This window comes from Hypanus sabinus, chromosome 10, assembly GCF_030144855.1.
Source record: "Hypanus sabinus isolate sHypSab1 chromosome 10, sHypSab1.hap1, whole genome shotgun sequence".
Classification (NCBI taxonomy): domain Eukaryota; kingdom Metazoa; phylum Chordata; class Chondrichthyes; order Myliobatiformes; family Dasyatidae; genus Hypanus; species Hypanus sabinus.
This window is the reverse complement of record NC_082715.1, coordinates 19,414,177-19,441,762: the sequence shown is the minus strand read 5'-3', so window position 1 is coordinate 19,441,762 and position 27,586 is coordinate 19,414,177. Positions and strand designations below refer to the sequence as shown.

Genomic DNA, 27,586 nt, shown 5'->3' with positions numbered 1-27,586 from the left:
TATCTTATATTCAAAACCTTAAGGTGCACAACATATAATTTTATGTTTTATGTTCACAAAATAATATATACCATATAACAGAAATTTCAGTATGCCCCCCATTGAACAACTAAAGCTCCCTGACAGGGACATAAAATTGGAAATTCATCCACTCAAAGTTACCTATATGGACAGAAACACTGGATTCTATAACTATCATTCGTGGCAAGGGGAGGAGAGGGAAAATTTAAAAATGAACTTTTCTTAATGTCAACTTGCTCCACATACATCTGACACCACTTTTACAATAACAAATAGCTAAGTGCTGCAGCTTAAAGGCATATTTTAAAAAATATATTTAAATCTTGTTTCTGTGGTGGATTTGGGAGCCTTACTTCAGTTTGCTGCTGCATAATGTCTGCAGCAATAAGATGAACACAGTAATATGGAAATTGTCAGCTCCATAGGATAATAGTTCAAACTCACAACGCACGAAGAGAAGCAGATTCTCCCATGGAGCTTTCAAAGATGCAGTTAGCCCCTGCTTAAAATTGGAAAGCTTGCTGGAGTCCAAGCCTCAATAATTCACTCCTCTCCCTTCTCCTCCAACAATTTCCGACATATGTTTCGCACCCCACCCTACACCTCCCCTCATCTTTCCTGATTGCCAAGGATTACACAACAGCTGCTAGCTTATTCCAATGTTGTTATTGTATATAAGTTAGCTGGCCTGAGTGACCAAATAGGTGAGGTCTGTTTTATGTTTGCATTACATATGCAACCACAACATTGTCTGGTACCATCGTCAGATATTAAAAAGTTATTTCTGAGTCTTCCTTTTGTATGTGGAACTTCAAAGAATAAAGATATTTGAAGGTGCTTTTGTTGAATTATCACTGACACTCCTCAATAATAGATATGTTAATCTTTCATTCCATTAGATAGTCCCAAATATTTATAGGATACATGTAAAATTTATAACTGTGATTAGACACTAGATGCTTTGTGCTTTTAAGTAAAACCCAGCTGATTAACGTTGTTTCTGCATTTCTTGTGGGATAGTTATTGAAAGTCAAGGGATGCTGGAATTAAAGATTCACTCATATTTTTCATATGAACGAAAGGAAACACACAGGAAAAAAGTAAACAAGCATTTATGCAGCACACACAAAATGCTGGTGGAATGCAGCAGGCCAGGCAGCATCTATAGGAAGAAGTACAGTTGACGTCTTGGGCTGAGACCCTTTGTCAGGACTAACTGAAAGAAGGGATAAGAGATTTGAAAGTGGGAGGAGGAGATCCGAAATGATGGAAGACAGGAGGGGGAGGGATGAAGCTAAGAGCTGGAAAGTTGATTGGCAAAAGGGATACACAACTGGAGAAGGGAGAGGATCATGGGACAGGAGGCCTAGGGGGAAAGAAAGGGGGAGGGGGAGCACCAGAGGGAGATGGAGAACATTCAAAGAGTGATGGGCAGAGTGAGAAAAGAAGGAAAAAAGAGGGGGGGGGAAATAAATAAGGGATGTGGTAAGAAGGGGAGGGGGGCATTAACGGAAGTTAGAGAAATCAATGTTCATGCCATCAGGTTGGAGGCTACCCAGACAGAATATAAGGTGTTGTTCCTCCAACCCGAGTGTGGCTTTATCTTCACAGTAGAGGAAGCCATGGATAGACATATCAGAATGGGAATGGGACGTGGAATTAAAATGTGTGGCCACTGGGAGATCCTGCTTTCTCTGGCGGACAGAGCGTAGGTGTTCAGTGAAATGGTCTCCCAGTCTGCTTTGGGTCTTACAGACACAGTATATCACACCAGATGTCTCACACGTGAAGTGTCGCCTCACCTGGAAGGACTCGCTGGGGCCCTGAGTGGTGGTGAGGAACGAAGTGTAAGGGTAGGTGTAGCACTTGTTCCGCTTACAAGGATAAGTACTGGGAGGGAGATCAGTGGGAAGGGATGGGGGAACGAATGAACAAGGGAGAGTGAATGATACGAAGGAAAAAGAAGAGAAAAAGTTTATATGGAGCCTTTCATTAACCTAAGAAGCAACAAAACACTTCAATAATTTTGAAGTCTCAAGCAAAAGTGAAACAATGACCAGAAAGTTCAAGCACAAAATGCTGCTAGTACTATGAAGAAAGGTTGGACAAACTCAAATTGTTTCCTCTAGAATGCCAGAGACTGCGGAGCAACCTGATAGCTTATAAAATTATGATGGGCAGAGATAGGGTAGAAAACCAAGTGTCTTTTACCCCAAGTAAAAGCATCACATATTTCAGAACTAAGGTTTAAGGTGATCAAGGGAAATTTAAAGGATAACTGTGAGGGAAGCCACCCCCCACTCCAACACACAAAGTTGTAGGTAGCTGAAATATGCTGCCAGAGGTAGTGCAGAATACCAATGTTTGTACAGGCTCTTCAGCCAAGGATGCTGTGCCAATCCTTCAAGCTACTTGAAAATCAATCTAGCCCTTCCTTTCCACATAGCCGCCCCCCCCAATTTTTATTTCATCGTGTGCCCATGAAAGTGTTTTCTCAAATACCCTTTATGTATCTGCCTTTACCAATACCCCTTGCAGCACTTGTCACTGTGAAAAAACCCTACCTGACATCTTCCCTATAATTTCCTCCCAACACCATAAAGTTATGCCCACTCTTATTAGTCATTTCTACTCTGGAAAAAAGTGAATGGCTGGAAAAGCTCAATGCCTCTTGTCATCTTGAGTTTAGCTGACGCCTCCGTTGGTCAGGGTTGACCATAGATGTTGCATCCTAGCTGTTTAGATATGCAATGCAAGGCAGTACGATATGGAAAGCAAGCTGATAAACCCAAAGGAATGGTGAAGACCAATACAGTTTGGCAACAGCAGCATTGCAGGAGTTGATAATCAGCATTGATTTCAATGTAGGACTGCCTTAGGGACTCCAGCTCTGGATTTGTCCCTGAGGGTTTAGTCCCAAAGCCTTCCCCATGAGTGGGTATAGACACAAGGCAGTGGAGGTTTGAAATCAGTTTTTTTCCTCCTCCTAGATGAGCTTCCAACCATGGCTCATGAGCCCCATCTACCCAAAGTGACTGTTTTTAAGATGCCAATAGCCCACCTTTCTCCTAACAGCAGAAATGGTTCCGCTGGGCTTAGTAGCCAAGCCACATGTGGAGGCCAGGCGCTGGACTTGGTTGTCCATGGTTGGGGACTATTTGAGTTGCACACCACTGGGAGCATTTAATAGGTAGAGGGAGATTGTCCCTACTACCCCTGCCGGCTTTAACAACCTTAAGGAATCACACTGTTAAAAATCCTGCCATTAACCCCATATTCCACCTTCAAGTTCAGCCTTCCAAAGAGAATCACTTCCACTCGTTCCTGGATTGAACGCTATCTACCATTTCTCAGCCCAGGTCCAATGCAGCACAAAAAATACAATAAAGAACACAATATTAACTAAACACAATAAAATACATAAGATATATACATAAAACAACAACACACACAAAATGCTGGTGGAACACAGCAGGCCAGGCAGCATCGATAGGGAGAAGTGCTGTCGATGTTCCGGGCCGAGACCCTTCATCAGGACTAACTGAAAGGAAAGATAGTAAGAGATTCGAAAGTAGTGGGGGGGGGGAGGGGGAAATGCGAAATGATAGGAGAAGACAGGAGGATGAAGCTAAGAGCTGGAAAGGTGATTGGCGAAAGTGATACAGAGCTGGAGAAGGGAAAGGATCATGGGACGCGAGGCCTCAGGGGAAAGAAAGGGTGGGGGGAGCACCAGAGGGAGATGGAGAACAGGCAAACAACTAAATATGTCAGGGATGGGGTAATAAGGGGAGGAGGGGCATTAATGGAAGTTAGAGAAGTCAATGTTCATGCCATCAGGTTGGAGGCTACCCAGCCGGTATATAAGGTGCAGTTCCTCCAACCTGAGTTTGGTTTCATTTTGACAATAGAGGAGGCCATGGATAGACATAGCAGAATGGGAATGGGACGTGGAATTAAAATGTGTGGCCACTGGGAGATCCTGCTTTTTCTGGTGGACCAAGCGTAGGTGTTCAGCAACATGGTCTCCCAGTCTGCGTTGGGTCTCACCAATATATAAAAGGCCACACTGGGAACACCAGATGCAGTATACCACACCAGCCGACTCACAGGTGAAGTGTGGCCTCACCTGGAAGGACTGTCTGGGGCCCTGAATGGTGGTGAGGAAGATATATACACAGATTGGTTGCATGTCCATAAAGTGACGCTAGGCACCTAAGTATCCATACATAAGGTGACTGACAGGAAATGATAGAGTAGCATTGGTGGGTTGTGTGGAGACATGGGTTAAAGGACGGAGGTTCTGATAAAGTAAAGTAATTGTGAGTCTGGTGATTTGGGTGTGGATGCTACGTAGCCTACTCCCTAACAGGAGTTAGACAAATAATCAGTGAGTAGGGTGAGTGGGATCCTTCTTACACCCTGACCCATTTTTCTGTTCTTGCCTACACCCCTCATCATGTGATGAAAGGAAGTCCTACCGCTGTTCATGGGAGGACAACAAATAGGAATTGTAATCAGTGCTCATTCCTCTCACCTGATTTCTACATCACCAAACCAAGGATAATGGCATAAGGGATGTATACGATCTTGAACTGTGCCAAGATAAAAGAGGACAATGTGTTTTAGTGGCAATAGAATTAGAGAATTAGTAGAGAATTAGGCTGTCCTTGCTTCTGATCAATGGAGTTCAAGGCCTTGTGTTCATGGTCCTGTAATTGGAGAGCCTGGTGTTAGGAGTCCTCATCCATCGTCATCAGCACATCTTTGTGTCGATACCAAAGATCAATGTCTGGAGATTGGTTGGAAGTCCAGAAATTGAGAAGTGATGGCTGGTGCTCTGAGTCCGAGAGTCCACTGTGTCCTAATTCAGTGTCGGGCATCTCAATGATTTTATCCATTCTCTGCTTCATTATAGTAGTACTCGGTTAAGATGACACTGATGAATCGCAGCGATTTCAGCCAGGTGGCTAATGAAACAAAGAAAACAACTAAGTACTTTGTTAATCACTCTTTTTCTGGTAAATGACCATCACAAACAACAGCCCATAGCTTACCTTTGGACTTGGAGGAAATTTGATGTGGCAGAACAAGGCAAGGCAGTGGGACCAAGGTGAGCAAGGATGATCCAAGGTTTGATCGATTTAAACATCAGCCTGAATTGGAAAGGTCAGGTACAGGCCAAATCAAGGAGTTCAGGCCCTAGAGTGTATTGAAAAGAATGAACCCGAGTTTTGGACAATGATTGAGACGCCGGGCCAGATTGAAAAGGTCATCCTGGAAGGGTTCAAGGCATAGGAAAGGCCGTTTCAGTTCACTGCTGTGCTCTGGACAGGACTGTCTTTGTGGACTTCAGTTCAGATCACTATTAGCTTGCGTTTATTGTTTGCATGACATTTGGGTATTTGATGGCCATTTTTTATAAGTTTTTTTGGGTTTCTTTGTGTCATGGCTGCCTGTTAGGAGATGAATCTCAAGGCTATATAACTTACACATACCTGATAATAAATGAAATTTGAATATTAGCTAACTTGTAACTTGGTAACTTCCATGACACTCAGTGATACTGCTACAGGTACAGTGTCACATTTCAGGCCATTTCAGGCCTTGTGAAAGGTGATTTCACCCTGAGGAACAACAGCAATTCTTTTCCTTTGGTAATTTTTTTAAACAACTATCTGGTACAGTAGTTTTGTTGTAATGATTACTTTTTAACTATTCCATTATTAATTGAGTTTAAGTTCCATAAGTTAATGTCTCTGGCAACTTAGCTAACGCGACCACTGAGAATCAAGTTCCTTTAAGAAGCTGAATGTTCAGGATGTTAGCTCTGGAAGTTGTTAAGATTACAGAGGATATTTGTTGCTCTCTACCCCTGCAATGAGACAGAGAAGAAGCGGAATAAAGATGAAGATACTCAGAGATGAGGCATTTGAAGGTTAAGAGAAGGGCATCTAAGATAATAAAATATTCTAGTTCAGGATGATAGTGGGAAGTGGCACTGATTCTGTCACTGACATACAAAAGAGAAAGTTGAGGGAATTGACCCAAGATGGACCGAGGAAATATTGCTCCACATGCTTCACTAAAAGACAGGAATAGCTTGGTCTCATAAATAATCCAATAATAATATTTAACTGAATGAACTTTCAATGTGAAAACTATTTCAAGTAGTCAGAGGGTGGTTTATCGGGGATTGCATCCTCATTTAAATAAGCAGTGATAAGGGAAAGGATTGGAGACCCACATCATCCATCTTTTACAATGTTGGTTAACGGGTAAATATTGCACAGGGCATTGGGGAAATACAACATTGCTTGACATAGAAATAGTATCATGGAATCTTTTACACGCAGCTGAGAGGAAATTCATGATTTTGGTTTAACACCACATCTGCAAGGCTTGAAGCTTTATTTTTGTGCCATGAGGGATAACACTGTATTCCAAGATACCAGAATTCCCATCCTCTTTGAGCAGCATTGAGATAAAAATCTTTATGGATAACTCTACAGGGCAAATGAAAAAAATGAAGATCAGTGAGGAATAGAATAACTACAAGATACACTCAGTGACCACTTTATGACATACACCTGTTTTCTAATGCAAATATCTAATTGGGCAAACACGTGGCTGCAACTCAATGTATAAATGCATGGAGATTTGGTCATAAAGTTAAGTGGTGTTCAGACCAAACATTAGAATGGTGATCTATATGACTGACTGTGAAATGATTGTTGGTACCAGATGGTGTTGTTTGAGTATCTAGGAATCTGCTGATCCACGGGATTTTAATGCACAACACTCTCTAGAACAGCATTTCTCAACCCTTTTGCACTGGAGGAACCCTTGAAATAATTTTCAGGTCTCAGGGAATCTCTACGTAAAATTAATTATACCTACAGCTCACCGTACGTTAGTGCAATCAGTAAGTCATAGATATAATAAACCAAAAATAACTGTCAATGCGCTTTTGAGGACAGAATGAATTTTTAGCCAACTTTTCTTTAAAAAATACAGGTATTTAAGCTTAGCTTATCTTTCTTGAAATTCATCTCTTTTCCTTTCATAAATGTTAAAAACTCATAAGGCAAACATAATAAATTTCTGTTAAATAACTGGCTTAAGCCAAAATGGGATTTAATATTTCTTAAGGTAGGCTAGGTAGATTTAATTTAAATAGTGGTAAATTGATTTTAATTAATGCTATTTACAAAATGAAGATTTATTTTCAATGTTGAATAGTAAAGTTACTGAAAATCATTAAGCTAGAGCAATACGAATGAAAATATAGCCCAAGACAATTTATACAAGACTTTGGGAAAAAATACATTTTCTTACCAAGTGACATGATTAGACTCAAATATAGGTCCAGCATATGAAACCTGTGCTTGTTCTTTGCTGCACAAGTACTCAATTCTGGATTGAAATTAAGATAAGCACACACAGATTTCACCTTCAACTGAAATGAGACTATTTCGATCCTTGCCCTGGATACTTGATAAACAAGAAAATGCTTGCTCACATGTGTAAGAAGTTGAAAACTGCAGTAAAATGCTCATTGCTTTCCTATGAATGTCAGGATACTCTTCTTTCACAGAAATCCAGAATTTATTCAGAGGCAGGTCAGTAAATCTCACCTTGAGTGTACGATGACTGCATCATGGCTGAAGGATGGTTGTTGTTGGGAGGTGAATGCTTAAGGTTAAACATTATATCGGATGTATAGCAAGGTAGGCAGAGGGGGTGGTGTGATTCTATTGCTAAAGAATAGCATCAAATCAGTAGAAAGATGTGTCATAGGATCAGAATATCTTGAATCCTTGTGGGTTGAGTTAAAAAAAAACTATGAGGGCAAAAGAACATAGATGGCAGTTATATACAGGCCTCCCAACAGTGGCTGGGAGATGGACCACAAATATAACAGGAAATAGAAAAGGCATGTCAAAAGAGCAATGTTAGGGTAGTCATCAGAGATTTTAACTTGCAGGTCAATCAGGAAAAACAAATTGGTAATGGATCTCAAGAGAGCAAGTCTGTTGAATGCTTAAGAGATGGCTTCTTAGAGCAGTTTGTCATTGAGCCCAATACTGGTTTGCGTGTTATGTAATGAACCAGAGGTGATTAGGGAGCTTAAGGTAAAAGAACCCTTAAGAACCAGTGATCACATTATGATTGTGTTCAACTTGAAATCTGATAGGGAGAAAGTCAGATGTAGCAGTATTTCAGTGGAGTAAGGGAAATTACAGTGGTATGAGAGAGAAGTTGGCCAAAATAAATTGGAAGGAGCTGCAGGTAGGGATGTCAGCAGAGCAGCACTTGTGTGCATTTCTGGAAAAAATGAGGAAGGTGCAATACATATGTATTCCAAAACTGAAGAAACACTCAAATGATAAAATAGTACAACCATGGCTGGCAAGGGAAGTCAAAGCTATTGTAAAAGCAAATGAAAGGGCATACAACAAAGCAAAAATTAGTGGGAAGATAGAGTAGCTGATAGTATGCTGACCTTTTGCATCAAAACCTGGTACTCCAGCTGCAGTGCTGCTGACAAAAAGCCTCAGGGGAGCAGAGAAGGTCATTGGGGTCTCCCTACCTTCTGTCCAAGACCTCTTTCAGAGTTGATGCCTCCAGAAGACACTGTACATCATTAAAGACCCCTCACACCTCTCCATGAACTGTTTGTTCTTCTGCCATAGGTAAAAGTTACAGGAGCATCAAAACTAAAACCACAAGACTACTAAACAGCTTCCTGCCATAGGCAGTCAGATTGCTAAATAGCTGCTCTACCTGACTCTGCTGTGGACACTTTTAACTTGCACTGGACACTTATAACTCATTTTTAACTGACATGTGGCTGTTGTATTTTACTATTTATTGTTATGTTTAATATTTAGTGTTGCGTTTGTTATGTTATGATTGCACTGCTCCTGGGAAACGCTGTCTCATTCTGCCCTGCAGAGCTGATGTACGGTTAGAATGACAATAAAGTTTTTGAATCTTGATTTGGAAGTTTTTAAAAACCTACAGAGAGGAACTAAAAAAAATCATTAGAAGGGAAAAGATGAAATAATATCAAAGTGGATAGTAAAAGCTTTTTCAAGTGTATTAAAAATAAAAAAACAAATGAAAGTGGATATAGGACCGCTAAAAATGAGGCAGGAGAAATAATAACAGGGGACAAGAAGATGGCTGATGAACTAAATGAGCATTTTGTGTCAATCTTCACTGTGGACAACACGTGCAGTATGCTGACGTTGTAGTGTGTGAAGGAAGAGAAGTAGGTGCAGTTACTATTACAAGAGAGAAGGTGCTCAAAAAGCTGAAAGACCTACAGGTACATAAGTCACTCAGACCTGAGGAACTGGTAGTTTTAGAGATTGTGGTGACATTAGAAATGATCTTTCAAAAATCATTGGACTCTGGCATGGTGCCAGAGGACTGGAAAATTGCAAATGTTACTCCACTCTTTGCAGCAGAAAGGAAATTATAGACCAATTAGCCTGACCTCAGTGGTTGGGAAGATGTTAAGAGTCAATTGTTAAGGATGGAGTACTTGGTGACACAGGATAAGACAGTACAAAATCAGCACAGTTTCCTTCAGGGAAAATCCTGCCTGACAAACCTGTTGAAATTCTTTGAGATTACAAGTAGGAGAGATAAAGGGGATGCAGTGGATGTTGTATATTTGGACTTTCAGAAGGCCTTTGAAAAGGTATCACACATGAGGCTGCTTACCAAGATAAGAGCCAATGGTATTACAGGAAAGTTACTAACATAGTTAGAGCATTGGCTGATTGGTAGGAGGCAGAAATTGGGAATAAAAGGATCCTTTTCTGGTTGGCTGCCAGTGACTAGTGGTGTTCTGCAGGGGTCAGTGTTGGGACCACTTCTTTTTGTGCTGTATATAAATGATTTAGATGATGGAATAGATGGCTTTGTTGCCAAGTTTGCAGATGATGCAAATATTGGTGGAGGGGCAGGTAGTGTTGAGGAAACAGGTAGGATGCAGAAGACTTAGACAGATTAGGAGAATGGGCAAGAAAGTGGCAAATGAAATACAATGTCGGGAAATGCATGGTCATGTACTTTGGTAGTAGAAATAATTGTGCTTTATATTTTCAAATAGGGAGAAAATCCAAAAATCTGAGATGCAAAGGGACTTCGGAGTCCTTGTGCAGAACACCCTGCAGGTTAACTTACAGGTTGAGTCGGTGGTAATAAGGCAAATGCCATATTAGTATTCATTTCAAGAGGTCTAGAATACAAGAGCAAGGATGTGATGCTGAACTTCATAAGGCACTGGTGAGGCTTCACCTTGAGTATTCCTCATCTTAGAAAAGATGTACTGGCATTGGAGAGGGTCAAGATGAGCTTCACAAGGATAATTCCAGGAATGAAAGGGCTATTATACAAGAAACATTTGATGGCTCTGGGTCTGTACCTACTGGAATTCAGGAGGATGAGGGGGAATCTGATCTACACCTTTCGAATATTGAAAATCTTAGACTGAGTAGATGTGGAAAGGATGTTTCCCATGGTGACAGAGTCTAGGACAAGAGGGCACAGCCTCAGGTTAGAGAGGTCCCCTTTCAAAATAGAGATGCAGAGAAATTTCTTTAGCCAAAGGATGGTGAATTTGTGGAATTTGTTGCCACATGCAGCTGTGGAGGCCAGGTCGCTGGGTGTATTTAAAGTAGAGATTGACAGTTTCTTGATTGGACATGACATCAAAGGTTATGGGGAGAAGGCTGGGAATTGAGGTTGAGGAGGAGAAAAACTATATCAGTCATGATTGAATGGCCGAGCAGACTTGATGGGCCAGAAGGCCTAATTCTGCTTCTATGTCTTATGCATCTCGCAAACTTCTTCCTCTTCTCTCAAAGTCAAGTCCTCAGGTTGAGCAGAAGATTCACAGAAGGGTCCCTCACCCAGTCATACACTTGTGTTCAAAGGGAGGAAAAACACTGCTCAATTTTGTTCTGCAGTTCTTCCAGATGTTTTTAAGTAGACCTGAGACTTTCTGACCCTTCCTCACTCTCAAACCCAAGCAGCAATGGAAATATTTCAAGATTTCCTTTTGCAAAATTATTTTTCCAAAGATTCTGTTTCCTTTTAAATCATAGAATTTTGTCACTTGAAGTCAAAACTTCCTCTCCAGGGCCTTGCAGAGACTTGTTCAACTGGTTCATATGATGAAAAATGTCTGCTAAGTAGGTTAGTTTCTGCAGCAGTTCTTCATCTTCAAAGCACTCAGCAAAATATGGTCTACTATTTTCTTGAAAGTACTCCTGCAATTCACCTTTCAGCTCAAACACCCTGTTGAGAACTCTTAAGCCACTGAATCTCTGTATGTAGCAGGAGATTGGTGTGTCCTTTGTCCTTGTTTGCACATAGTATTTTAAACATTCTTGATTGAACTTTGATAAAGTTAACCAAAATTTTTGTAGCATGATCCAGAACATCTTTCATCTCCAAGAGTTTTTGATATTGGCACTCTCCGTGAAGAAAGAGTGTGTTGTGACACCATCAGGGTTTTCTTTTTCATGAGGCCAGCCACTGACAGGGCCCTATCAAAACAGATGCCAACACAATTCCAAACAACAGACCTTTTGTTCCACATATGAAGACAAAACATTATATAACTTGGCCTTTGCTTGTTTTGGGCAGCTCTTTGTAACAGCAAAGTTTTATTGAATTTCACCATGATTTACGAATCTTACAAATGCTACAACATGACATTTATTAGTGAAATCTGCTAACTCATCAACCTGGATAGAGAGCTGTTGTTTTTCAGTTTATCACACAAAATGTCTTCAGCATCATGTGACATGTCATCAATACGTCAATTTATCGTACTGTTTGAGAGTGAAACCTTTTCAATTTCTCATTCTGCATCTTGTCCTAGCATTATATGCACGATAATTTTACAAGCCAGCATTATTAGGTTCTCACCAACTGTGTGACTTTTCCTTTTCTGGGTAATAAGTTCTGCTGCTAAATAACTTGCCTCCCGTATTCTTTTAATGACTGTGACTTCACTAACAAAAGCTTTACTCTGTGTGGTTTGAGATTACAATAGCCATTTAAAATAATCGGCATTTTTATGTGTCATATGGTGGTGATTTGTAGTTAGGTGTCTTTTTAATTTTGCCAGGGCCATTGCTGCATTAATAAGTTGTTTGCCACAGATAAGGCTCAATGGAATAGGACAACTTGGATCACCAGTCCATGGAAAACCCATTGATAAGTAGCTTTCATTGTAAAGATGGACCATTTTGTGCCTGTTGTTGCACTAGTGCAGTGCAATGACCAGGATATTGTAATTCAAAAATCGCCACACTAGATCATCTGATATGTTTATAAAACACATGGGTTAATATAAAAATGGGGAAGTCCATTCAATGCTTGGAAAATGCATTTCACTCTACTCATCAGCCTACCATCCTTCCCTCTGTGCAATACAAAGCTCATCAATTATCAACAACCTCCCCTACCTTGCGTCAAAAACTGAGAATGGACTCAACCAAATAAAGACGGTCCTACTGCGCACTGCCATACTAGGCTGAGAGACCTTTAACAAAATTGCTAACAGGGCTGCTCAGTCACTGCCCACCACTGTGAGCGCTAACATTGGACATCGCACCAAATGCAAAAAACAAAGCTTTTTTTTTTAAAGCACCATCTCTCATAGAATCCAGAGTGACCTCTCGCGGAACCCCGGTCCAGAAACCCTGCTCTAGAGTTTGCAGAGAAATATGCATCCAGTGAGCAGCAGTTCTGTGGGTAAAAACGCTTTGCTAATGAGACAAGATATTTGCCAGACTGGTTCAAGCTGTCAGGAAGGTGACAGTAACTCAGATATACAAGCGTTACAACAGTGGTGTGCAGAAGAGCATCAATGAACAAACAGCATGTTGAACCTTGAAGTGGATGGGCTACTGCAGCAGAAGAACAGATTAACACATGCATACAAATCATGATTAACACTTAATCAGCAAATTCATTAAGTCTCACTAGAATCCAGTGAGCAAGCAAACTGATAATAAAATGAGATATAAAGGGGAATTATGAGGCTATCAGGCAGGAAACTGTAAACTTAAATTGGAAACAGATGCTCTCAGGGAAAAGTACGGAAGAAATGTGGCAAATGTTCAGGGGATATTTGTGTCGATTTCTGTATAGGTATGTCCCAATGAGACAGGGAAGTTATGGTAGGGTACAGGAACTGTGGTGTACAAAGACTGAAATAAATCTAGTCAAGAAGAAAAGAAAAGCTTACAAAAGGTTCAGAGAGCTAGGTAATGTCAGAGATCCAGAAGATTATAAGGCTAACAGGAAGGAGTTTAAGAAGGAAATCAGGAGATTAGAAGGGGCCTTAAGAAGTGCCTTGGTGGGCAGGATTAAGAAAAACTTCAAGGCATTCTACAAGTATGTGAAGAACAAGAGGATAAGACGTGAAAGAATAGGACCTATCAAGTGTGACAGTGGGAAAGTGTGTATGGAATCGGAGGAAATAGCAGAGGTACTTAATGAATACTTTACTTTCGTATTCACTACGGAAAAGGATCTTGGTTATTGTACTGATGACTTGCAGCAGACTGAAAAGCTTGAGCACGTAGATATTAAGAAAGAGGATGTTCTGGAGCTTTTGGAAAGTATCAAGTTGGATGAGCCGCCAGGACCAGATGAAATGTACCCCAGGCTACTGTGGGAGGCAAGGGAGGAGATTGCTGAGCCTCTGGCGATGATCTTTGCATCATCAGTGGAAGTGGGAGAGACTCCAGAGGATTGGAGGGTTGTGGCTGCTGTTCCTTTATTCAAGCAAGGGAGTAGAGTTAGCCCAGGAAATTATAGACAGTGAGACTTACTTCAGTGGTTGGTAAATTGATGGAGAAGGTCCTGAGAGGCAGGATTGATGAACATTTGGAGAGGTATAATATGATTAGGAACAGTCTGCATAGCTTTGTCAAGGGCAGGTCATTCCTTATGAGCCTGATTGAATTTTTTTGAGGATGTGACTAAACACATTGAAGGAAGAGCAGTAGATGTAGTGTACATGGATTTCAGCAAGGCATTTGATAAGGTACCCCTTGCAAGGCTTATTGAGAAAGTAAGGAGGCATGGGATCCAAGGGGACATTGCTTTGTAGATCCAGAACTGGCTTGCCCACATAAGGCAAAGAGTGGTTGTAGACGGGTCATATTCTGCATGGAGGTCGGTCACCTGTGGAGTGCCTCAGGGATCTGTTCTGGGACCCTTACTGTTCATGAATTTTATAAATGACCTGGATGAGGAAGTGGAGGGATGGGTTAGTAAGTTTGCTGATGACACAAAGGTTGGAGGTATTGTGGCTCGTGTGGAGGGTTGTCAGGGGTTACAGCAAGACATTGATAGGATGGAAAACTGGGCTGAGAAGTGGCAGGTGGAGTTCAACCCAGATAAGTGTGAGGTGGTTCATTTTGGTAGGTCAAATATGATGGCAGAATATAGCATTAATGATAAGACTCTTGGCAGTGTGGAGGATCAGAGGGATCTTGGGGTCCAAGTCCATAGGACACTCAAAGCAGCTGCGCAGGTTGACTCTGTGGTTAAGAAACCATACAGTACATTGGCCTTCATCAATCGTGGAATTGAATTTAGGAGCCGAGAGGTAATATTGCAGTTATATAGGACCCTGGTCAGACCCCACTTGGAGTACTGTGCTCAGTTCTCACTACGGGAAGGATGTGGAAGCCATAGAATGAGTGCAGAGGAAACTTACACGGATGTTGCCTGGATTGGGGAGCATGCCTAATGAGAACAGGTTTGAGTGAACTCGGCCTTTTCTCCTTGGAGCAATGGAGGTTGAGAGGTGACCTGATAAAGGTGTATAAGATAATGAGAGGCATTGATCATGTAGATAGTCAGAGGCTTTTTCCCAGAGCTGAAATTGTTGCCACAAGTGGACACAGGTTTAAGGTGCTGGGTTGTAGGTACAGAGATGTCAGGGATAAGTTTTTTACTCAGAGAGTGGTGAGTGCGTGGAATGGGCTGCTGGCAACGGTGGTGGAGATGGATACAATAGCATCTTTTAAGAGACTGTTGGATGGGTACATGGAGCTTAGAAAAATAGAGGGCTATAGATAAGCCTCGTAATTTCTCAGGTAGGGACATGTTCAGCACACCTTTGTGGGCTGAAGGGCCTGTATTGTGCTGTAGGTTTTCTATGTTTCTATGATCAAAATCAGATTTATTATCACCAGCATTAAAATAAGTGTTGCAGGGAATCCATTTAGGAATCAGATGGCAGAGGGGATGAAGCTGTTCCTGAATCACTGAGTGTGTGCCTTCAGGTTTCTATATCTCCTTCCTAACGGTAACAATTAGAAGATGTGCCAAGATTGAATATGGTTCAAAGGAGGTGTACCAAAATGATTTCCTGATTTAATGGCTTGTCATATGAAGAGTATTTGATGACTCTAGGCCTGTATTCACTGGAAATCAGAAAAATGAGGGGTGACCTCATTGAAACCTATCGAATGATGAAAGGCCTTGATAGCATGGATGGACGTGGAGAGGATGCTTCCTCTGATGGGGGGAGTCTAGGACCAGAGGACACAGCCTCAGAATAGAGGGGGTGTTCCTTTAGAATTGGGATGAGGAGGAATTTCAACAGCCACAGAGTGGTGAATCTGTGGAATTCTTTGCCACAGGCAGCTGCAGAGGCCAAGTCTTTACGTATATTTAAGGCAGAGGGTGATAGATCCTTGATTGGTCAGGGCATGGAGGGATATGAGAAGGCAGGAGATTGAAACCGAGGGGGAAATTGGAGCAACCATGATGAAATGGCAGAGCAGACTTGATGGACCGAATGGACTAATTCTGTTCCCAAATCTTATGGTCTAAGAAGGACATGTCCTGGGTGATGGGGATCCTTAATAACAGATGCCACCTTTCTGCACCACTGCTCCTTGAAGATGTCCTGGAATCTATGGAGGCTTTTACCAAAATGGAGGTGACTTATTTTACAATTTTCTGTAGCTTCTTTCAGTCCTGTGTAGTGGCCTCCTGCACTGCCCCCCACCCCCCCCATACCTGTCAGAATGCTCTCCACAGTACATCTATAGAAGTTTGAGCGTATTAGGTGACAAACAAAATCTCAATCTCCAAATGAAAAATAGCTGCTGTCTTGTCTTCTTTATAGCTGCATCGACATAGTGGGACCAGGTTAGATCCTTAGAGATTTTGACAGCCAGGAACTTGAAATTGCTCACTCTCTTCACTATGAGATTCCTCTATGAGGTTTGGTTTGTGTTCCCTTATCTTAACCTTCCTGAAGTCCACATTTGCCTCTTTCATCTTATTGACATCGAGTGCAAGGAGGTTGCTGTGACACCACTCAACTAATTAGTAGTGTACCACTCCTGTACACCCTCATCTCCATCTGAGAATCTACCAACATGGCTGTGCCATCAGCCAATTTATAGATAGCATTTGAACTATATCTAGCCACAGTCATGGGTATAGAAGGAGCACTGCATTGGACATAGCCCTGAGCTGCATCAGTGTTGATCATCAGTGAGATGGAGATATTACCAACTTGCACCAATTGTGGTTTTCAGGTTAGGAAGTCAAAGATCCACTTGCAGAGGGAGGTACCACGGCCCAGGTTCTGTAGCTTATCAATCAAAACTGTGTTAATGATGGTGTTAAATGCTGAACTATTGTCAACAAACAGCATCCTGACATAGTGTAATTGCTTATATTGTCCATGTGATCCAAGGCTGTGTGAAGAGCCATTGAGATTGTGTCTGGCATGGACCTACTGTGATAATAGGCAAAGTGCAGTTCTTACTGAGGCAGTTAATTCTAGCCAGATCATTTAATCACCTTAAATGTAAGTGCTACAGGATGATCACGGCAGTTCTAAATATACTCCTGTCATGTTCCAGTATCTGCCATCCTACATCCATAGAAATATTCTGTCTATGCCTTCAATATTTTTCAGTTTCCTCTCTTTTCTTGCACTGAACATGTCTACCTATCCTCTCAAAATGGATGGGTGCAACTGATTGTAAACTATATGCAACCAAATTAATGCCTGTCACTCTGTGATTGTGTTTTGCTCAAGTTCCTTCCTTCATATCTTTTACAAGTATACTGCTGCAGCTTCCTGCTCTCACACACAACTTCCCATGGCCCATCACAGACTCTTTACTTCCCATTCTCAATTTCTCTATTTGCATCTTTCATAGTGTCTACAGATCTAAAGGTTTCCACAGCTCTCACGATTATACATCTTTTATTTCTTATATTTCTTCTGCCCAGTTTCTCCATTTCTGTAGCATCTGTTCTAATGATGTCCCCTTCCACAAAGTATATTTTATATCTTCCTTGGTGTTCAACTGCAGCTTCCATTTTATACACTTATGCTCATCCATTTTCTTCACCCAGAATCAAGTAGCTTCCCCTTGTTTATGTATTCCATCATGCTTGACTCAATATTCAATGGATTATTTTCTGTAATTTCTGATACCTCCAATGTGTTGACACCATATCCATTCACCTTTCAGCATTCCAAAGGCTTGATTCCTTCCATAACCTCCTGTTCCTTCCCAATTTCAAAAACAATATTTTCCGTGCAACCACAGCTGGTGTAACACCTAAGTTTTACTCCCGTCTTCTTGCTATAGATTTAAATGCTACTTTCAGGTGAGACATTTTTTTTCACATATATTTTATATACTTTTTTTATATAGAGATACAGTGCAGAATGGCCCTTCAAGTCACACCACCCCACAATCCCCAATTTAATTCTAGTTTAATCACAAGACACTTAACAAAGACCAACTAATCTTCCAACTAGAATTTTTTTGGATTGTGTGAAGAAACTGGAGCCTGTACTATAAAGCATTGTGCTAAGCACTATGTTACTGCATTGCCCACAAGGTGATCTCCTCTACAATAGGAAAACAGGTTGGAAGGCCACTTCACAGAACACCTCCAAAGGTGACAAACCTTCCAGCTGACTGTGACCAGAATTCCCAATACTATTTTGGAATCAGATTTGATTTCTTATTGTCACATGTACCAAGACACAGTGAAAAGCTTGCCTTGCATACTGTTCTTACAATGCACAGTGCATTAAGGTAGTTCAACAAAAACAATAACAAAATGCAGTATAGGTTTTACTCCACTCTTCTAGCTATCTAGGGGCTTAAATACTCCTTCTGGATGTGTAGAGGATGGTTCCTATCATGGGAGAGTCTAAAACCAGAGGACACAGTCTCAGAATAGAGGGGCATCCTTTTAGAACAGAAATTATGATGGATTTTCTTTAGCCAGAGAGTGGTGAATCTATGGATTTTTTTATGCCACAGGCAGCTGTGGAGGCCAACTCTTTATGTATATTCAAGGCTGAGGTTGATAGATTCTTGATTGGTCAGGGCATGAAGGGAAATGAGGAGAAGGCAGGAGATTGGGGCTGAGAGGAGAATTTTCAGCCATGATGAAACAGCAGAACAGACTTGATTGGCCAAATGGCCTAATTTTGCTTCTTTAATTTATGGTCTTATAAATTGCAATAGTTACAGAGAAAATGCAGTGCAGGCAGACAATAAGGTACAAAATCACAACAAAGTAGATTATGAGGTCCATCCTATTGTTCTAGGAAACCATTCAAGTTTTCTAGCAGCCAGGGAAGGCAGCATCGGAGATGGTACTCATTCCAACAAACAGTGCAAATCATTATCTTGGACTATACAGTACTAATGTAAGTCTTTCATAAAAGTGAAGTTGCATAAAGCAGAGGACACCTGTATTTTAGTTCTTTTTCCCCTTGACTATGACTTTTTTTCCTCACTTCTTTGAATGTGCTGTGTATGTTTTGCACCTTGGCCCCAGAGGAACGCTATTTCATTTGGCTATACCCATGTAAGATTGAATGATAATTAAACGTTGGGTAATTTTTCTTGTGATCCCAAGACCCTGTTGGACATTGGCAATGTAGTACAGTATACTGCAAGTCTGGTTCATTGGTGAGTCTGATGGTGGAGGAGCCATGTCGCTTCAGTTTTGCACGGGCTAGGCCCCCATGCTGCAGTATTGCCTGTTGTAGCCACTCAGGGGAGTTGCACAAGAGGAGGTGTGGGACAGAGCAGAGGAGCAATGTGCACACTGGCGTCCATGTACCTCACATCACAGCACTAAGCAGTATTGCACCCATATTGTACTGTCTCAGTACTTTTATATTTGTGTGCTGTAGCACTTACTTTTTATTCACAGATATTTTGTAAATAACACTATTCTTTGCATTTCTGGTTAGATGCTAACTGCATTTCATTTGGCTTTGTATCTGTACTCAGCACAATGACAATAAAGTCAAATCTAATCTAATCTAATGATGGTTTGGGGTCTGGCACCTTTCATTGGGTTCTGTCCTCCAGTGCTCTGCTCCCTGGAAAGCAAACTGGATTGTGTTCGTCCACAGCTGTACTAGCATGTGATGAGGAACTGCTGCGAGCTTGTTCTCACATAAACATGGCTCCAGGACAACATCTAATGCGGCATCAATTCTCTGGCTATACCACTCAGGGATTTAGGCTATATTTTTTTTGTGACAGTATGCTGCCCTGCTATCGTAACTATATGTGCTATCTGCTGTGTGCTCTGTGCGACTGTTGGTTTGCACCTTGGCCCTGGAGGAAAGCTATTACCATATGACATAGGAACAGAATCAGGCCATCTGGCCCATCAAGTCTGCTCTGTCATTCCATAGAACATTACAGCACAGAAAAAGGCCTTTTGGCCCTTCTTGGCTGTGCCAAACCATTTTTCTGCCTAGTCCCACTGATCTGCACCCGGCCTGTACCCCTCCATACACCTCTCATCCATTTAACTGTCCAAATTTTTCTTAAATGTTAAAAGTGAGCCCGCATTTACAACTTCATCTGGCAGCTCATTCCACGTTCCCACCACTCTGACAGTGAAGAAGCTCCCCCCTAATGTTCCCTTTAAACTTTTCCCCCTTCACCCTTAACCCATGTCCTCTTGTTTTTTTCTCCCCTAGCCTCAGTGGAAATTATCATGCCTGATTTATTAATCCTCGCAACCCCCACTCTTCTGCCTTTTCCTTTTAACTAATCAAGAACCTATCAACCCCCAGTTAAAATATACCCAGTGACTTGGCCTCCAAAGGTAGCTGTGGTAATGAATTCTACAGATTCATTATCCTGTAGCGAAAGAAATTCTCATCTGTTCTAAATAGACATGCCCTCTGGGCCTATACTCCCTCACTATAGGAAACATCCACTCTATCTGGGCTTTTCAATATTCAATTATGAGATCACCCCTCAATTCTTCTAAACTCCAGCAAGTATATGCTCAGAGCCATCAAAGGCCTTTCATTCTCAATCTCAATTGTTTGACTACTTACAAGTGTATGGCTGAATGATAATTGAACTTGACCGAGTGACTGTACTGGGTACACTTTCAAGCTTTTGTATCTTTTTCCCAATCAGAGGGGCAAAAGAAGTGGATGTCCGGGATGGGTGGGATATTGGCTGCTTCACCATGGCAGCGAGAAGTGTAGAAAGTGTCCAAGAAAGGTAGGCTGGATTCTGTCGTGTCCACAACTCTGCAGTTTCTTGCAAACACGAGAACAACAGTTACCACACCAAGCTGTGATGCATCTGGATAGGATTTTTTCTAAGGTGTATCAATAAAAATTGGAGATATGCCAGATTTCTTTAGCCTCCAGTTTTAAACTCTGCCATTGGTCTTCTGATATTGTTTCAATAAGGCCCAAGGTTAAGAGGTGAAACAGAACCTGACCACCAATCAGGAATTTCAGCACCTTCAGGGTTGAAAAATGAATTTGACAATTTCAGATTAGCCATTCTAGCCTTTTGTTTCGTATTTCCATATCTTCCCCTGGAATGCTGGGGGAAATCAGGAAATCGAACAGCGGGAGGGGATTAGGCCCAAAACGTCGACTGTACTTTTCTTCCCCTGGCCTGCTGAGTTCCTCCAGCATTTTGTGTGTGTTGGAGGGGTTTAGGACTTTGTTTTGGAAATTGCAGATTTCATGTATCTCCACCTATTTATAACTCCACAAATTATTTTTGTTATTCAGTGAAATCTTTATCATATCCTTTCCGCTAACATTACCCAGACTTTCATTGAGTCCTGAAGAAAGGTCTCAGCCCAAAACATCATTTCCATAGATGCTGCCTGACCTACTGGTTTCCTCGGGCATTTTGTGTGTGTTACCTAGCAATTCTGTTATTCAGTTTCTCCTGGTGTCCATCGCTACCTGTCTTTTAATCTTAATTCTTTTCTAATTTAAAATGCCTGATTTAATACCTTTACACTGCTATCTATTCCCAAATTTATTTTTTAACATATTGCACTGTACTGCTACAAAACAACAAAATTTCATGTCAGTGATAATAAACCTGTTTCTGAATGCTCACTTTACAATTAGCCATAAATTCTCTCTGCATACAAATTAAGCTGCATTTCCTGTTCAATTTCTTTTAACCATTGACTGCTACTTATCTTGTGTATGTTGCTTAGATTTCCAGTATCTGCAGAATTAGTCACACACAAGAGAAAATCTGCAGATACTGGAAATCCGAGCAACAAACACAAAATGCTGGAGGAACTCAGCAGGTCAGTGTCTATCAAAAAATAGTACAGCCGACATTTCGGCAGATTTTCTCATCTTTCTGCTATGACCTATTTGTGTACTAGCTCTACTTTTCCCCCCAAATTATCCTGATTGGAACACAGTGCTCTTTTCACTTTATGGTACAGCTTCATGTATAAAGGTACGTAGTCATGACTCATGGCACATCTCCAATGCCCCCCCCCCACCCTCAGGTATTGTCTATATATACGTGCCTGTGACACTGCTGTAAAGTTTCCATTGTACAGGTTATCTGAAATGCTCGGGGCTGGAAGTGTTCAGATTTTGGATAATGAGATACCTTGGGGATAGGACCCAAGACTGAACGTGAAATCCATTAACCTTACATATACAGCTTATACACTTACACTGAAGAAAGTTTTATATTTTAGTAATCTTGTGCATGAAACAATGTGTACATTGAACCTTCAGAAAGGTAAGCTATCACTACCTCAGCTGACCAGGTTCCCTCTATTTTAAAACAGCTGTGCAGGAGGATTGCCCTGAGCAGGACAATTTTTAAAAAAAACATGGCTTGAAAATTCCACAACACTTTAATAAAACATTATGTAGAAGAAAATCACACACAAGAGAAAATCTGCAGATGCTGGAAAATCAGAGAAATATATACAAAATGCTGGAGGAACTCAGCAGGCCAGGCAGCGTCTATGGAAAAGAGTATGGTGGACGTACAGGACTGGAGAAAAAAAGCTGAGGAGTAGATTTAAAAAGTGGGGGGAGGAGAGAAACACAAGGTGATAGGTGAAACCTGAAGGGGGAAGGATGAAACAAAGAGCTGGGAAGTTCATTGGTAAAAGAAACAGAAGGCCATGGAAGAAAGAAAAGTGGGGAAAAGCACAAAAGGGAGGCGATGGGCAGGCAAGGTGAGAGAGGGAAAAGGGGGACATTACCAGAAGTTCAAGAAACTAATGTCCATGCCATCAGGTTGGAGGCTACCCAAAAGGAATATAAGGTGTTGTTCCTTCAGAGTGTGGCCTCATCACGGCAGCGGAGGCCATGGAAGGACATATCGGAATGGGAATGGGAAGTGGAATTAAAATGGGTAGCCACCAGGAGATCCCGCGTTTTCTGGCAGATGGAGTGTAGGTGCTCCGCGAAGCGGTCTCTCAATCTATGCTGGGTCTCACTGATATACAGGAGGCCACACTGGGAGCACTGGATACAGTATATGACCCCAAGGGGCTCACAAGTATGGTGTCACCTGACCTGGAAGGACTGGTTAGGGCCCTAAATGGTAGTGAGGGAGGTGGTGTTGGGGCAGGTGTAGCGTTTGTTCCGCTTGCAAGTGTAAACGCAAGGAGGGAGATCAGTGAGGAGGGACAAATGGACAAGGAAGACGCGTAGGGTGTGATCCTTGCAGTAAAAAGTTTGGGGGGGGGGACTGGGAATAGAGGGAAAAATGTGCTTGGTGGTGGGATCCTGTTGGAGTTGGTGCCGCACATAGGTGATTCTACTTATCTCCACTGTACTTTAGGCTAGCAGAACACGCCACCTACTCCTTCGTCCACCCCACCCCCAGCAAGCGTGCCACCTCCTCCTTCGCCCCGTATATTCACCGCGCACGTCACCTACCCCTCGACCACCTCCCACCCCCAACAACATGTGCCACCTCCGCCCTCGCCCCTCCCCACCCTCCCACTCCGCTCGTCACCTCTACCTTCCTTCCCCCAACACTAGCGCTCGGCACCTCCACCTTTGCCCCCCCACCCAATGCTGCGCTCGTCACTTACCCCTCGACCGCCCCCCACTCCACTGCGCTCGTCACCTACCCCTCGACCGCCCCCCACTCCACTGCGCTCATCATCTACCCCTCGACCACCCCCTACTCCACTGCGTTCGTCACTTACCCCGTGACCGCCCCCAAACTCTACTGCGCTCATCACCTACCCCTCGACAGTCCCCCCCACTCCACTGCGCTCGTCACTTACCCCTCGACCACCCCCCACTCCACTGCGTTCGTCACCTACCCCTCGACCTCCCCCCACTCCACTGCGTTCGTCACCTACCCCTCGACCGCCCCCCCACTCCACTGCATTCGTCACTTACCCCTCGAACGCCCCCCACTTCACTGCGTTCGTCACCTACCCCTCGACCATTCCCCCCACTGCACTGCGTTCGTCACCTACCCCTCGACCGCCCCCCACTCCACTGCGTTCGTCACTTACCCCTCGAACGCCCCCCACTCCAATGCGTTCGTCACCTACCCCTCGACCGCCCCCCCACTCCACTGCATTCGTCACTTACCCCTCGAACGCCCCCCACTTCACTGCGTTCGTCACTTACCCCTCGACCATTCCCCCCACTGCACTGCGCTCGGCACCTACCCCTCGACCGCCCCCCCACTCCACTGCGCTCGTCCCCTACCCCTCGACCATCCCCCCCACTCCACTGCGCTCGGCACCTACCCCTCGACCATCCCCCCCACTCCACTGCGCTCGGCACCTACCCCTCGACCTCCCCCCCACTCCACTGCGCTCGTCCCCTACCCCTCGACCGCCCCCCACTCCACTGCGCTCGTCACTTACCCTTCGACCGCCCCCCACTCCACTGCACTCGTCACCTACCCTTCGACCGCCCCCCACTCCACTGCACTCGTCACTTACCCCTCGACCGCCCCCCACTCCACTGCACTCGTCACTTACCCCTCGACCGCCCCCCACTCCACTGCACTCGTCACTTACCCCTCGACCGCCTCCCACTCTACTGCACTCGTCACTTACCCCTCGACCGCCCCCCACTCCACTGCACTCGTCACTTACCCTTCGACCGCCCCCCACTCCACTGCACTCGTCACTTACCCCTCGACCGCCCCCCACTCCACTGCACTCGTCACTTACCCTTCGACCGCCCCCCACTCCACTGCACTCGTCACCTACCCTTCGACCGCCCCCCACTCCACTGCACTCGTCACTTACCCCTCGACCGCCCCCCACTCCACTGCACTCGTCACTTACCCCTCGACCGCCCCCCACTCCACTGCACTCGTCACTTACCCCTCGACCGCCTCCCACTCTACTGCACTCGTCACTTACCCCTCGACCGCCCCCCACTCCACTGCACTCGTCACTTACCCTTCGACCGCCCCCCACTCCACTGCACTCGTCACTTACCCCTCGACCGCCCCCCACTCCACTGCACTCGTCACTTACCCCTCGACCGCCTCCCACTCTACTGCACTCGTCACTTACCCCTCGACCACCCCCCCACTCCACTGCGTTCGCCACCTACCCCTCGACCGCCCCCCCCACTCCACTGCGCTCGTCACTTACCCCTCGACCGCCCCCCCCACTCCACTGCGCTCGTCACTTACCCCTCGACCGTGCCTTCCATCCCCGGCCGCCAGCGTCGGCGGTTCTCCTTCCACGTGCACCGCGGAGCGGGGACACTGGAACCGGAAATGTGTCATATGTCAACTGTCGATGCGCTCCATGGTAACGGCGCGAGCGTGCGGCGAAGGCAGAGGCAACAACAACAATAACAACATCGCGGGGATAAATAGGCGGCGATCCGGCAGCGGCAGACGCGCCTCTGCGTGGCAGCGATGCTGAGCCACGGCCGCCGGTAGCCATGGCGAGCCGCGAATCTCGGCGGTTAGCTGGAGTGCCGGCTCTCAGTCAGCGGCCGCACGGGTTCGCCGGCCTCACGCTGCCTGGCTAGAGCGGCTGCCCGAGGGAGGTGGGCGGGCTGCCGGCTCTCATCCCCTCAGCTCCGGCTCCAAGCACATCGTCCCTGGCACCCCAACCCATTCATCTCCTACTCCTGGTCGACTGGCTCCGGAAGATGGCGACCGGCGTGGGCTGGCAGCAGCAGCACTGCAGCGGTGGACCGGCACCTGGGAAGGTGGGCTCGGGCCCCGAGTACACCCAGGAGCTGCACATCAAGATGAGCAAGAAGATTGCGCAGCTGACTAAGGTGACTGCCGGCAGGGAGAGTTTGTGGTCTGGGGGACAGGATCAGAGTGTGGTGGTGTGTGGGGGGAAACCTGTATTAAAAATGGGGTGAGGAGCTGGAAGGGTTATTTAACGGGGGAGGGCCTGAAAAGAGAAACCTTGGAGGGAAAACTTGGGATAAACTCAGTGGATGTGACTGGGGACTGATGGAGAGGAGCTGGAGGGGATGTTTAAATGGGAGAGGGGAGTGTGGGACCCTGGGGAAGAGAAAAACTAGGGAAAATTTGAGACAAGCTCAGTGGAGGGGACAGGGGGATAAGACAGCTTGGGACCTGGGAGAACCTTGGAGACTAATCTGGTAAATCTGGTGCAAATCCCATGCACTGACTATAACAGGTGTATAGAGGCAATGAGAGGATGTTTAAATGGGGGTGGAGTGGTGGAGCTGGGGAGAGAAAACCTGGGGCAAATGTCAAATTCAATTCAAGGGACTGTGGAGAATATTTGAATGGAGGGGATCAGCTGGTGGACTAAATAAAACCTGGAGGCTGGGTGGAGGTGGTCGTGGTATGTTTATTGGTGGGGTGCTTAAATCGTGGGACTGGAAGTAGTGGACACAGGAAAAAGGAAACCAAGAGGGGGGATTTCTGGAGAAAATGAAGCTAAGTGCATATTTGGGGAAACTGGTCAGAACTTGCAAGTGAGGAAGGACAGACCTGACTTTGTTGGGGAGAGGAGAGGTTTTATGGTTTACAGGTCGAACTTGGTTGGAAATCTGTGAAGCAGCATGGGATCTTGCTCTTATCCAACACCACTGACATAATTCACTCACTTACTTGCGAAGCAGTCATGTCCTGTATTGTTAAATAATTTCTGGGGGTGATTTGACATCCAAATCTCAAGGTTTAGAAATGTATTTTAATGACTACTTTTTTCATTTTAGTGCTGTTTGAGGTAACATGATAAAAACAACTAAGTTGTATGGCTCTGTTGTAAAAGATGGAAAATAAACGTGTTTTTGCTATTGATGAAATTAACTCCTTGCTGAAAAATGTGTAAGATACTTTGTGAATAACTAGTAAATAATAAACTGGCCAGGTACTATGTTTACAGTGGAATAATTGAAAAGTAATCTTTGTGTAGTGGTTCATCTGTAGCAGTGGTTGGGAAAAGATTATCACTTTTTGAATTGAAATTAATTGATTTCTCATCTATTTGTACAATCACAATGTTCGTATTGGCTTCCAGATTTGACTTCTATATTAAACCTATAAAAGTCATGTTAGGTAATTTAAAAGGTGACTTAAGTTCAACCTTATTGAAAGAAAATTTGAGTTCAGGCTTTAATTTAGGTTTGAGAAATATGACGTATTGTTTTGAGAGCATTTATCAGCTAATATGTACAATGAATAGTTCTTGGGTATATTAGATATACAGTGGTTTCTGGTTAACTTGGACACATCAGGACGAGTACATTTGGCCCAATCGAGCAGCTGCCCCAATTAGTCAAAATTTCGTAGAAATAGTTTAAAAAAAGAACAAAAGGATAAACTACCATTTAACTGAGTAACAAATTATGTATTTAAGTGAAATACAGAACAAATGAGAATACTACAGTATTGTAAAACTGTATTAGTTTGTAATAGTTTTTGATGGATGAATTCATCTAGTGTACATATGCTGTCATATTTTTTGATTGCCTGTTATTAAACAAAATCAGCACAGACCTCTAGTGCAGATGATGTACTACCTTCATACAATGCTATCAATGATTTTATCTTCCAAGTCTTCACCTTTTAAATAGCATCAGTTTTGCATTTTTCTGCTTTGTCACCGATAATTGTCCAGAAATAAGCAGTAAGACAATTCAGAACTGTTTTGCTCACTGCATTGTAATATTCAATATAGTTGTCAATCCTTTTGAGTTCTTTGTAGTTCAAAAGTTGTTGAAATGGAGAAATTGTTTCACTTTCACTCTCTGCCATTTCTG

At 43.6% G+C, this 27,586-nt stretch overlaps 1 protein-coding gene and 1 long non-coding RNA gene across 6 annotated transcripts in view; one reads left to right on the top strand and one right to left on the bottom strand.

Moving 5' to 3' along the window:
- On the bottom strand, window positions 1-25,061 carry LOC132400483 (uncharacterized). Its single transcript, XR_009514267.1, has 3 exons — window positions 25,017-25,061; window positions 5,076-5,220; window positions 1-4,988 (listed from the first exon to the last, which is right to left on the bottom strand). It is a non-coding gene; the product is annotated as an uncharacterized LOC132400483 (long non-coding RNA).
- Window positions 25,062-25,106: 45 nt separating this feature from the next.
- fam184ab (family with sequence similarity 184 member Ab) overlaps window positions 25,107-27,586 on the top strand; it is a 202,256-nt gene continuing 199,776 nt past the window's right edge. For 3 of the 5 annotated variants that reach the window (XM_059981472.1, XM_059981470.1, XM_059981473.1), the window contains exon 1: window positions 25,108-25,618. In XM_059981472.1, coding sequence (XP_059837455.1) covers window positions 25,487-25,618 — 132 coding nt within the window. In that variant the 5' untranslated portion in view covers window positions 25,108-25,486. Of the gene's footprint in view, window positions 25,619-27,586 lie in introns of all 5 variants that reach the window. The other 2 variants (XM_059981474.1, XM_059981471.1) reach the window with 1 other exon arrangement.